Here is a 13907-nt window from a genome sequence, read left to right on the forward strand (position 1 = left end):
CATACTGATCTGGAGGGAAATGGTCAGTTCCTGTCAGAAAGACAGGGGAAAAGGAAGCAGAGGAGCCGTGTAGCCTAAAGTGCTGCAGCTCCTGGGAAGAGACATTGAAAGGCAGAACTGTATTGCAGTGAGCGTGAAGGAAGTCAGAGCAAACGAGTGGATACCAGAAGGGGACCAGCCCCGAACAGGCTGCCTCCTTCTGAGGTGCAGAATCCCGGTAGCCGAAACACCGAGGGAGTAAGGACCTTTATGCTTTACTCCAGAGACTGGCAGGACAGTTAATTGCAAGTGACCTGTCGCACCTACACCCAGGAGGCACGGTGGCACCCCTCAGAGGCCAGGGCATGCTAGAGTCCCTACACACAGCCTCAAGCCACCAGTCATATGGGTATTGTCCTATCCGACTACGGGGGACAGAGAGAGAAACACCACATCTGTGAGACCCTTATGTGAAGCCATGGGCAGTAAGGGACTATACTGTTATGATCAGGTGGCCTTGGAGCAGAATGAAAACTTTCACTGGAGTAGGTGGTAACTATACTGACCGCAAACCCTGATCTTAACACCGCAACTAGAAGTAGCCGTGGGATGTACCTAACAAAACCTAGACACCTCGACACAGCCGGAGGACTAAATATCCCTAAAGATGAAAATAGGAAAACTATCTTGCCTCAGAGCAGACCCCCAAAGGATAGGCAACCCCCACAAATAATGACGGTGAATAGGAGAGGAAAAGACACACGCAGGCAGAAAACAAGATTTTAGCAAAGGAGGCCAATTCTACCTAAATAGAAATGGATAGGACAGGATACTAAGCTGTCAGCATAAAAATACTACAAGAATATCCACAGCAGAAAAAACAAAACTCCACCACCTAACTAAAGATGTGGAGAGTATATCTGCAACTCCAGAGAATCCAACCAGACTGAGAAAAACAACTGACACAGTCTAAGCTGGACAAATAGAAACAAATGAACAGCACTGAAAATAAGCACACAGCAAGTGTGCATAAGAGACAAAAACCAGACACTTATCTTTGCTGAATTGACAGCTGAGCAGGAGAAGCCAGAAAGTGATCCAACACTTCAGAAGAAACATTGACAACTGGAAAGGACAAATGAATCCAGCACACCTAAATATCCCAGTCAGAACTGCAATCATCAGATACACCTGGCCAAGACTGTGACTCAGAGACAACTGCATTCCCACCTACAACCACTGGAGGGAACCCAAGAGCAGAATTCACAACACTATACCACTACAGCGCAAGGGAAGGCTACTGATTTCCACCTGGACAAGGGGACTCTGGACTTGCCTCCAAACCGGCCGCACTCTGCCTGCCCTGTGATCTGGTGCCCTGGACTGTGGCTGCTGAAGTCTTCAGTAAAGGTAAAGAGACTGCAACCCTGTGTCCTCGTTCTTCTCTGCGCCTCTCACCATCCACCATCTACACACCGGGAAGCCCTGGGGACATACTTCCCTGTGGGAAGGTATACCATCTAGCTGCCATTCCATAACCTCAGCGGACCCCTTAAAGCAGCGTCAGTCACCCTGACCGAATACCACAGGTGGCGTCACGAACACAAACTTTATCCCTTTTAAAGACCTTTCCCTTTCACACGGACGTCCCAGGGCCACCGACTGGGTCAGCCACCGTGACATCCCCCTGTGAACTACAGGACCCGGTACCGAGTACCCCATGGCCCATGGGGGCGATCCATCTACACCTTATAATGTGGGCTATGATGCTGTCCCTAAATGGGGGCAAGATGCAGTTCCTTGGATGGCCATTAAGAGCCATGCCCCCTCCATTGTGGACCTCTGTTGGATATGATCCATGGTACTGTTGCACATCTCGGCTTTCAGCAGAATTATCCAGCACTCAGACATTGTGGGAGAATTAACTGTTTGTGGAACATACATTAAGTGCTATCTGCATCCTCACAGTATGGGTAATTGCAGGAAAGGCAGGCACTGACAAACCAGAAAGGTTGCATGGTACAGTATTAAAGGGATGTACTCAGGTATCTATAGGATAGGAGATAACTTTCTGACCAATCTGATAAAGATTAAATTCTTCGTTGGATAGGCGATAACTTCCCGATTGATGGGACTGCCACCGATCTCAAGATCTCTGAAGAGCCCAGGCTGAATGGAGCAGAGGTCGATCATGTGCACAGCCGCGTCATTCATTCTAATAGGAACACCGAAGATCAGCCGAATGCAGAACTTCGCTATTGCCAATGCTCCCAGTAAGAGTGAAGGGAGCAGGAGTGTGCATGATCGAGCTCTGCTCCATTCAGCCGGGGATCGCTTCAGAGGATCAGTGGGGGCCACGGTGATAGGACCCTAGGAAACGGAAACTTATCCCCAATCCTGCAGATAAGGAATAACTTTTACACTTGAGAACACTCCTTTGCCATCTGCTGTCTGCTTAACCCGGCCAGTCCACAGCATAAGCCTGCAGCTGTTGTATCCTCCAACAGGTACAGACTATCTTGCCCATCCTTATCCAGAGTCATTTATTTACCTTCTATATGGAGATATCAGACATCAGCCCAATCCTGACTAAGTGAACATCATTACTATGCACCTCAGTAAGGAAAGCGCCACATTGTTCTTCTCTGCTGTATGGACACTATGTGTAATTCCTTTCGCTAATCTGATTTGCGACCTTGTGCAGATCATATATCATCAACGAATTGAACCAACTCTATACAAGCTGCAGCTGTTTTATTAAATCATTTGTTTGGGACGGGATTTGTTTTCCTTTTTTCTTCGCTCCGGTGGAGAATAGACAGACACGCATGTATTATCTGGTTGTAGAAAGTGTTGCCAGAAGTCTAAAAAAACATATAATCTCCTGTATATCTGCCAACAAGAGGACAACATGCGCTCTCTGCTGGACCCCTCACTAGAAGGCCTCATTCAGACATCCGCTCTTCACATACGTGTTCTAGCCATGTTTTTCACATGTTTTATTTTCTATAATCACATGTCCATGTTTTTTTGTGGATCGAGGGGTCAGGAGAAAAACATGGCGACTTGTCCGTTTTTGATCCCAGTGATGGATCTAAATTTCCCATACGAGTCTATGGGTCTGTGAAAATCATGGACAGCACAAAAGAGTAATCAGAGTACAGGAAACTTTGAATTTTTTCTTTGTATCTGAAAAAAATCACTGATGGTAAAAATGGACAGTGACCAAATACTGACGAAACTCGGATCCAAAAACGCTGATGAAAATCGGTTCATTTACTGCGTTATTAGAAAAATCATCGGCGTGTGAATGAGGCATAAGGGCAGACATCTTGTTATATTTCCTGCAGTCAGCGCTGAGCAATCCATGGTGCCATGTGCCATCCATGGTGATGTGAAGATTTGGGACACAGGCAGATGTTATGGTAACACAGAGTAGGTCACGTACGATGCAATGCAAGGGCCCAAAACCTATCTGGCCCCTGCTAAGCAAAGAACAGACCCGGTGATCAATCACTAGACCTGCGCTTCCCAATCAGGGTCCAACAGTTTCCTGGAATCTCTTTAGGGAGTCTCTACAAAACTACTAGACTAAAACTACACACGCAGTTTTTACGCAATAGTTTTCTTTTTTAGCCAAAGCAAGACATAAATCAAACAGGAAGGGGAAACTATAAGGATAGTTCACATTTATCGTTTTTCCCGCATTTTTAAAGGAAAAAAATCGCAGCATTTTAAATTAGCAGCAAAATGAATATTTTTTTTTACGTATGGTGCGTTTTTTTAAAAATACATCATTTTAATTGTTTATTTTTTTTGTGTTTTTTTTCCCATTGAGAGCAATGTGGCTAAAAAAAACAAAACACAGCGATGTATAGAAAACTCATCAAAAATGCTCCAAACGCCACTTTTTAATGCGGAATTGCAGTCAACTGCATTTTTTCCTGAGTGTGAACATGTAATGTGGCGCGGGGCAGTAGCTGTGGGCGAGGTACTTGTGTTCTACACCCCAGCATGATACAAAAAAATGGGGGTCCTGGCTGGGTGTGTGGACTATAACTAAGAGCGCTATGCCCTTGTAGACCCCATGAGGTCAGTGACTTCGGCTGGCCAGGATCAGATGTTGTAGAGTTCAATAAGGGAGACCACCACTCAACAATAAACTGTCTTACTGAACAATATCGTAAACCGTCAGTTCCTCTGCCTTCACCACAGCAGCGCGCCGGGAGCTTTCCTCCAATAACGACACTACAGTTCAGTGAGTGAGTCCTTTTCCCCTTAGGTGAGCTACTTATGCCACCATGGCTGTTACTTAGCTTCTCTGTTTGCCGACGATGTGGGCCTACCACATGGGGCACTCTCTTCGTCTCGTGTTACCTGCTCTGATTCGTCCCGTTATCTCCTTGGCTTGCGAACTCGAGACCGTCCCACTAGGCCTCCTGCCCCAGATCCAGTCTCCGGAGAATCACTCACTTCTTCTAACACTTTTCCTCGCCTCTTCTCAGGATCACGCTTTCCATTGCCGCGGCCTACTATCACTTCAGGAACACCCAGTTCATGCTGCTCTGCTCCTCGCATGGAGACTATAGGTCTGCTTTTACTGCACGCTAGGCCCTATCTGCTTTCCTGACAGGAAACTCTCTGTGTCACTTCGTTTTAAACCTTCCCACTCTGGGCTAGTCCCATACATTAACTATATCTCCTGTTAACTACATAATGCTGGGCATCACACTACTCTAGTAATGTGTGTTATAAATTATAAACATACTACACATCACTCACATAAATACACATGTATTCAAGGGGAAGAGTGGTCAAAACTTCCAGCTGATTACAAATAAACCTTTGGCATTGGCTTAAGAAACTGCAACAAAAAAGTGTGTGTATAGTTCTAGTCTCAGCAAACTGATTTCAGCCTGTGCAAAAGGCAGATTGTACCAGACTCCTTTGAGGTAGAAATGAAAGTACGGGTCACCCCGAGTGAGACACTTTTACCCATGGTTTCTTCGATGTTGGGGGGCACAGAGGTTGGAGTTTCATAGCAATTCTCAGCCATTCATGATCACGCAAAAAAAATTGACGCCTTGACGGGCAATATCCCGACAAGAGTTCCATGTGCGCTGTATGCAGTGAGTGCCCCCTTGTGGCAGTTGTGGGCACACATCATTTTATCCTTTTGCTGGGTGATAGAAAGAAGAGCAGTAAAGCATCGGGACCTCAGTTTCAATTATGATTTTTAAAACTAAATTTTAGGGACACTTTCCTACCCTTGAGCACGACCCTAGCTTTTCCCAAAGATAGTAGATAAACCAGTCTAAACCACCAGAGATACCAGTTATTAAAGAGATATTCATCCCATCTCAGACAGGATGCCGGAATATGCTCGTTGCTTCTAGCCATCATTGAGAATGGATATCCTCCATCACCCTAGACCATCGGGGGCCTCCACTAACCACAATCCAGTCTACGCTACTAGAAAGGATCCATACAGAACAGGGAGAGGACCCCGGCGGCCTGGTCAGAGCTATGAATTGTTGAGTTTTTTATGGTTTTTTATTTAATTTGTGCAGCATGCGAGTGGCAAAATAATGACTTTGGAATTTGGAGACTCCATTTATAGTCTTGGCGTCTTTCCATTATTCACTTCCAGCGTATGATAAACATTGGAAGACTAAATAAAGAGATTGCAAAACGCGTCTGTAGATGCCACGACGGAGACTCATATCACAGCTATTGTCCGGATATCTCATTTGGCTGCAAATCTCCCACCTCGAACCTTGTCCGCGCCGCTCGTCACTTCATTATAGCTCACCAATCTTATAAATGAGGTGGGAGGCAGTGCCGGAGATGAACGCCACTTCAAGACACGCTGTAAAGTACCGCCATACGTCATCCAGGATGTAATGTGTTATTCTTCTCCTCTCTCCATATTACAAAAATTGGATGCAAATTTCAGCTGTAAAACTTTACTCCTGATTTATCGGATCACTAATGAGCGGAGCTTGGGGCTGGGGAGCGAAATGCTGTTCTCTCCCTTATGGGATGTAAGACTGGAATAACTCATCATCAAGTGTAGACAAACCAATGTATGATGGGGGCCATACACTACTCTTGGTTCCCCCTCTATCATTACGCGGTCCCACCTTAAAGGAGTTAAGACAGAGACATGACAGCTCCCCTATTTGGGTTCCGTATTATATAACAATTCCGGAGCTTCTGATCTCAGAATTTCATGTTCCGTTGTTCCTCTGTTATTCATACTGGAAATGTAGAAATAAGATACCGCTGGCAGTTACCAGTTGGGGGCGTGAAACGGTCCAATCGCTGCAGCCCATGCAAGACGTCTAGTAAAACACCCCTTTCAAAACTGTAAAGGTAACAACCAGTCATCAATTTATTTAGACATTTCTGGGAGGAATAATAGAGGCACAGCATGTGATAGTTTTATAAAAAAAAAATGTATGGGGGATACTCATATTTACCAAGCTAGATGTGTCTACAGATTTTATGATTCCACTTAAAAAAAAAAAAAAAAGAAAAAAAAAAATTTCCAGTAAAAAAAAAAAGTTCACCTTTCCCCACTGGATAGGTGATCACTGCGACATTTGTGAAGGTTCGATGGCTGAGAGCCTCACTGATCGCACAAACTGTCACCGCTACGAATAGAGCGGCGTGCATATGTAACAAGAAGCCATGACATGTCGGGAGAACTCTTGCAGGAGGTGCCAATGATGAGGAGAGGCTGCCATTCACTGGCCAGCTGAAATCAAGCGGAACCAAAGTGTGCTGGAAGGTTTGCAGGGGAGAGACCTCGTGTGCCGGACTGGATGATGTGACCCACAGGAAAGACTTCCCTGGTATAAAAGCCCTGCTCTCCCAACCACAAGGGGATTTGGTGCCAGGGAAGGGAATGGGGCAGACATGCTCCAGAGACACCGCTGTGACCAACATGACAGGCGTCAGCGGGGAGTCTACACCGCCCAGGTGCCGGTCACCGCCTGGCAAGGTCGGGATTCCCCAGAGGGTATCCCCAAGAACGGCTTATGCTGGTCAGAGCCAGAATCTGCACCTTGCACTGGTCAAGGTCCAAATACACCTGTCAAGAGCTGAGGCCCAGTCCTCTCCGCCTTGAGCCTGAGAGACATCGGCCAATGGTCAAGCCAAGAAGAACCGTGTAACGACTGCGACAGGAGAGGCAATCCTGTGATTGCGGAGGAATAGTTCGAGTGAGTAGGACCGTCACTTCCAGCTATCACCTAGGGTACCGGGGCCGGCTGGGATCAGGAGTACATGTTGGGAGGGGGCCGGCTGGGGTGTGGGAGGCTCGGGGCCGGCTGGGATCAGGAGTACATGTTGGGAGGGGGCCAGCTGGGGTGTGGGAGGCTCAACAGACTATTCTAGACTACGTCAGGAAGAGACTTGAGGCCTAGCGGGAAAGCCCGGAGACCCCCGCTAGGGCCAGAGCTTCAAGTACGTGGTGACTCCCATGATTGGGCGCACCACCGATGTGAAAGGGACAGACTTTCTTGTTTATTCTAAACATGATGTTATTCCCTCTACTGTTAAATTGCAAAGTTACTGACTGTTTCAGCCTTGTGATCTCTGCTCGTTGCATCCAGACTCCTGCATTACACACACATGTGGCAGCTGCTTTATTTAAAAGGAAACTATTGTCAGAAAATGAACTACTGATTAAAGGGAATCTGTCAGCAGGTTTTTGCTACCTCATCTGAGAGCAGCATAATGTGAGCAAAGAGACCCTGATTCCAGCAATGTGTCACTTACTTTACTGGGTGCAGCTGTTCTGACACAATCAAAGTTTTTAGATTTAGCAATGCACCAGAGCTGACAAAGCTGCCTCCACCCAAACTACAGCTGCCCCCGCCCACACCAGGCTGTCCATAGATAGTGAGCTGCTTAGTACAGTAGGGGCGGAGTCAGACTACCAGGCAGCCACTGCTGTAGTCCAGCAGTAATAAGCTCCTGGTGCTAAAACAATAATTCCAGGTAAATAGTAGCAAGGAGCTTGATAAGGCAGGTATCACTGAAATCTGTGTTTTAACCCCTACCTCATGCAGTCTTCAAATTACATAGCAAAAGCCTGCTGACAGATTTCCTTTTAATCATGTTTATATGTTAAACATATTGCTTAAAACTTTTTGTCAGTGTAACTTTTTTGCATACCACAATCTGTATTAAAATAAATAGAAATATTACGATATGGTCAGTGGAGCTTTTTCTTGCAGTTTTTACACTGGTCAGTGGAGCTTTTTCTTGCAGTTTTTACACTGGTCAGTGGAGCTTTTTCATGCACTTTTCATACTGGTAAGTGGAGCTTTTTCTTGCACTTTTCACACTGGTCAGTGGAGCTTGTTCTTGCACTTTTCAAACTGGTAATTGGAGCTTTTTCTTGCACTTTTCACACTGATCAGTGGAGCTTGTTCTTGCAGTTTTTACACTGGTCAGTGGAGCTTTTTCTTGCAGTTTTTACACTGGTCAGTGAAGCTTGTTCTTGAACTTTTCATACTGGTCAGTGGAGCTTTTTCTTGCACTTTTCACACTGGTCAGTGGAGCTTTTTCTTGCACTTTTCACACTGGTCATTGGAGCTTTTTCTTGCACTTTTCACACTGATCAGTGGAGCTTGTTCTTGCAGTTTTCACACTAGTACAGCTTAGTACGGCTCATGTTATGCGTCGTTTATGACGGCAGAGGGCACTGGTGAGGTTCAGATAGGATGATAATGTTTGGAATTTCCATAAATTGAAGTTCATATCAGTATACAAGTTTCTTGGTTATATCAGTTGTACTACATGTGGACAACATGGCGGCATATCATGCACGGTCACTACTAAAGAATACACAATTCATCGTATGTCATCAGCATGTGAAGTCATCTCATTAGCTGGTAAATCACTTAAACAGCATTATTCTATTATTTTCAGGCACCTATACTGGAGTATCTGAAGAGGAATAACCTCATGACCCAGTATCAGCACGGGTTTACTAGGGACCGTTCATGTCAGACTAATTTGATCAGTTTCTATGAAGAGGTAAGTTCCAGATTGGACCAAGGGAACCCAGTGGATGTAGTGTATATGGACTTTTCAAAAGCTTTTGATACGGTGCCACACAAAAGGTTGATACATAAAATGAGAATAATGGGGATAGGGGAAAATATGTGCAAGTGGGTTGAGAGCTGGCTCAGGGATAGGAAACAAAGGGTGGTTATTAATGGAGCACACTCGGACTGGGTAGCGGTTAGCAGTGGGGTACCACAGGGGTCAGTATTGGGCCCTCTTCTTTTTAACATATTTATTAATGACCTTGTAGGGGGCATTCAGAGTAGAATTTCAATATTTGCAGATGACACTAAACTCTGCAGGGTAATCAATACAGAGGAGGACAATTTTATATTACAGGATGATTTATGTAAACTAGAAGCTTGGGCTGATAAATGGCAAATGAGCTTTAATGGGGATAAATGTAAGGTCATGCACTTGGGTAGAAGTAATAAGATGTATAATTATGTGCTTAATTCTAAAACTCTGGGCAAAACCGTCAATGAAAAAGACCTGGGTGTATGGGTGGATGACAAACTTAAATTCAGTGGCCAGTGTCAGGCAGCTGCTACAAAGGCAAATAAAATAATGGGATGCATTAAAAGAGGCATAGATGCTCATGAGGAGAATATAATTTTACCTCTATACAAGTCACTAGTTCGACCACACTTAGAATACTGTGCACAGTTCTGGTCTCCGGTGTATAAGAAAAACATAGCTGAACTAGAGCGGGTGCAGAGAAGAGCGACCAAGATTATTAGAGGACTGGGGGGTCTGCAATACCAAGATAGGTTATTACACTTGGGGCTATTTAGTTTGGAAAAACGAAGACTAAGGGGTGATCTTATTTTAATGTATAAATATATGAGGGGACAGTACAAAGACCTTTCTGATGATCTTTTTAATCATAGACCTGAAACAGGGACAAGGGGGCATCCTCTGCGGTTGGAGGAAAAAAGGTTTAAGCATAATAACAGACGCGGATTCTTTACTGTAAGAGCAGTGAGACTATGGAACTCTCTGCCGTATGATGTTGTAATGAGTGATTCATTACTTAAATTTAAGAGGGGACTGGATACCTTTCTGGAAAAGTATAATGTTACAGGGTATATACACTAGATTCCTTGATAGGGCGTTGATCCAGGGAACTAGTCTGATTGCCGTATGTGGAGTCGGGAAGGAATTTTTTTCCCCAATGTGGAGCTTACTCTTTGCACATGGGTTTTTTTGCCTTCCTCTGGATCAACATGTTAGGTTAGGCTATGGGTTGAACTAGATGGACATATAGTCTTCCTTCAACCTTAATAACTATGTAACTATGTAACTATGTAACCTGCAAGCAATTTTTTTTATCATATTGGTATGAGAATACTACATTTGATCAGCCTGTAGTTACCCGTCTGACCTGCAGGTGTCACTATGGTAATTGCTAGCTACAGAAAGCATTAATAACAGACTAAATGATTTTTTTTTCTACAGCCATAACATGTCCAGGCATCAGATGCACAGGTGTGAACGGGCCCCTAATAACGCCTTTATCCAAAAGATAAATTCCCGTAATCCGTTAAAATGGACAGATACAAATATGCAATTAGCGGAGATGTTTGCTGCCAGCTTGCAGCCCGGCTCCAGCGAATAGAATGGTAATTGACCATAATCCTGTGCAGCTATTAATGCCAGAGAGGAATTTTGTGATTTCACAAAAAAAATATGACCCCTTGAAATAAATCACATAGAATAAAAGTGCATGGCTACATCTAATGGACCTGGAAGAGAGCACGAAATGGTGCGAGTGAGCGCGCAGCTAAAAAAAAAGTTCTCGTCGTTCTCCAGATCCTGGAAGGAGTTCAGTAAGACAGATGCCATTGACAAGGAATGACACACTAAAGGAATGACAGCTGTCAGTGTGGCGCCTGCCAAGCCCGGCCTCAGCAGATTGCCGCACACTTGGAGGCTGAGGGGACTCATTTCATAATGACACCAACAAAGCAACACAGAGGAAATTTAATGTGATGATTTTATGAGCGTGCTTGCCAGCGCAATTAGGAGAGTCGTGTTGCTGTCTTTGCACGCCTGTCTGACTGAGCTCTCGCTGTGCTGTCTGGCAGCAGAACTCGGCACTAGGGGGCGCTGGTGTCCCTTAGAGCAGGGGTGTCAAACTGCATTCCTCGAGGGCTGCAAACAGGTCATGTTTTCAGGATTTCCTTGTACTGCACAGGTGATAATTTAATCACCAACTCATTATTTGTGTAGGTGATTAAATTATCACCTGTGCAGTACAAGGAAATCCTGAAAACATGTCCTGTTTGCAGCCCTCGAGGAATGCAGTTTTACACCCCTGCCTTAGAGGGCAAACAAATCCCAGCGGACACTACTGTCAGCATATCACATGGAACATTACAGGTATCCAGACACCCTCTTGGGGCGTCAGCCTCCTTGGGGTGTCATCCTCCCTCCTTGGCAACATTTGAAGGACAGTTTAAAAAAAAGTCTAAATAAATGGTGCTTTAATTGCTTAAGCCCTAATATACCATTCCATCTTATTTCTAACAATTTAAAGTGAACAGGCGTTGGTATTGCGATGGAGTGTATACTAGTAGCTGAGAATATAGCAAAAATAGTTTGGAGAGAAAGCAGAGGATAATTGGAGTAGTAGTGGCTGTGCTCTTTCCTATCCTTGACTCTGGAGAACCCAACTGTCCTTTATATTGGTCTAAAATAATCAACACGTGGAACATGAAAGGTTGATTGGAGTAGTGGTGGTTGTGCTCCTTCCTATCCTTGGTGCTGGAGAACCCAAATGTCCCTTTCTTGGTTAAAAAAATAGTAGAGAGAGATATCAGAGGATAATTGGAGTAGTGGTAACTCTGCTCCTTGGCTCTGGAGAACCAAACTGTCCTTTATGTGGATCCAAAAAAATCAAATGAGGGATATCAGAAGATAATTGGAGTAGTAGTGGTTGCGTTCCTTGGCTTTAGTGAACCCAATTTTCCTTTATGTGGGTCCAAAAAAAATCTAAGCAAAGTACATCAGAGGATAATTGGAGTAGTCGTGGTTGTGCTCCTTGGCTCTAGGGAACCCAACCATTCTTTATCCGAGTCCAAAAAACAGTAGTTAGAAACATCATAAGATAATGGAGTAGTGATGGATGTGGTCCTTTCGATCTTTGGCTCTGGAGAACCCAACTGTACTTTACCTGGGTGAGGCATCCAAAAAAAATCAAAGCAAGGGACGTTAGAAGATAATTGGAGTAGTGGTGGTTGTGCTCCTTGGCACTGGAGAACCCAACTATCCTTTGCCTGGGTCCAAAAAAATCAAAGCAATGGACATCAGAAGGTATGTGGAGTAGTGGTGGTTGTGCTCCTTAGCACTGGACACTGGAAAATCCATTGGCCGGATCCCAAAAAAATCGAAGCAAGGTTCATCAGAAGATAGTTGGAGTAGTGGTGGATGTTTTCCTTGGACTGGAGAACCCAACTATACTTTACCCAGGTCCAAAAAAAATGAAGTGATGGACATCAGAAGATAAGTGGAGTAGTGGTGCTGCCGTTGCGTTTGTATCTGCTTTGTGACCAAGTGTGGTTGGGATCTTCTAAGATACGACGACCTGTCACACAGGAGCAGGTGGATGATAGGAGAATTTTGTCCATCCATCACTGCGTCCTCGTGACATTTTTTTCAGCAGTGTGATTCTCCAGAGATACTATGAAGACCGGTTAGACTCATGTGCTCATCATCATCCCCTGTTCGGAGTTTAATTTGTATGAACTATCTAGAGTAGTGGGGGAAGGGAATTGACAACTTCTTTAAGCATATATTTCGCACAGAAAAAAAAGTTACATATTTTAAGGGTTCTTCAATCTTCATTGGTGAACTTTGGCTCATCTATTACGAAGACGCCTAGGGACATCCCAGCGTAACCGTCCAGGTTATCTAAGGGGCCATGGATGGTCCTATAATTTCATACATAAAAAGAATATTTTTGATGAGGACGTTTACAATCATTGGCGGTAATGTACAGTAACGAGGACGGCGCTGGAGAAATTTTGCAGGGTAAAAACTTGTCCAGATTCCAAACAGTATGGGAATATGAGCCCAGCTTGGTGCCAAAGGGATGAAATGAGATTATAAGCAAGAATGTAACAGTGGATAGTGATTACTTACTAATGCATGACCTGCTATCCGCGTGAAGACGGAAGCCCGATTTGCACTCGCAGTGATATGACCCCGGGGTGTTGACACAACGCTGCTGGCATCCACCATTATGGACTTGGCATTCGTCGACATCTGAAACGAGAAGCAGGACGGTTTGGTGGTAATTGTGGATGCTATGGCGGAATTAGTACACAGGGTGCGTAAACCCAATAAACGTCTCAGTGCATTATTGTTTGAAAATAAAAAAAAAATTATAAAAGAATTAAAAGTTATTGAGCCAACTAGCAGTCGGCGCGGGCCAAAATGCATAGATTTGTTTTCTGGTTATGATCTCCTTAAATAAAAGGCTCTACTGGGCTAGAAAAAGGGAAATCATTTTTAATACAGCATAAATCTCAAGCAGATGAGAAATTCTATCTGTTGTCTCCCAGCACTAATCAAAATTGGGAAAACTCTATTTTGGCCTTGATTAGCGTTAGTGTCCTCAAACTTCTAAACTCTTTTTCACTGGGATGTCAGCAACGCAAAATTTATGGTTTTCTGAACCTGTTTCCATTACAGCGTGATATCATCACTTGTGAGACCAAGGACCATGTTCTAGATAGAACTACGTCCTTAGGAGGCCAGGACATGACCCATCAGAGGGACTATTATTTATAGAGGGGGCAAGATAGATGAAGACACCATTATATGCAGCTATCTAAAGAAGCTTG

General features: G+C 44.4%; 1 protein-coding gene across 2 annotated transcripts in view; it reads right to left on the reverse strand.

Annotated features, from left to right (window-relative positions):
* Positions 1–13907, reverse strand: part of MEGF6 (multiple EGF like domains 6) — a 506198-nt gene that overhangs the window by 110585 nt on the left and 381706 nt on the right. For both annotated transcript variants that reach the window (XM_069741497.1, XM_069741498.1), the window contains one exon: positions 13204–13326. In XM_069741497.1, the coding sequence (XP_069597598.1) occupies positions 13204–13326 (123 nt within the window). The remainder of the gene's footprint in view (positions 1–13203; positions 13327–13907) is intronic.

Source organism: Ranitomeya imitator, chromosome 10, assembly GCF_032444005.1.
Source record: "Ranitomeya imitator isolate aRanImi1 chromosome 10, aRanImi1.pri, whole genome shotgun sequence".
Taxonomy (NCBI): domain Eukaryota; kingdom Metazoa; phylum Chordata; class Amphibia; order Anura; family Dendrobatidae; genus Ranitomeya; species Ranitomeya imitator.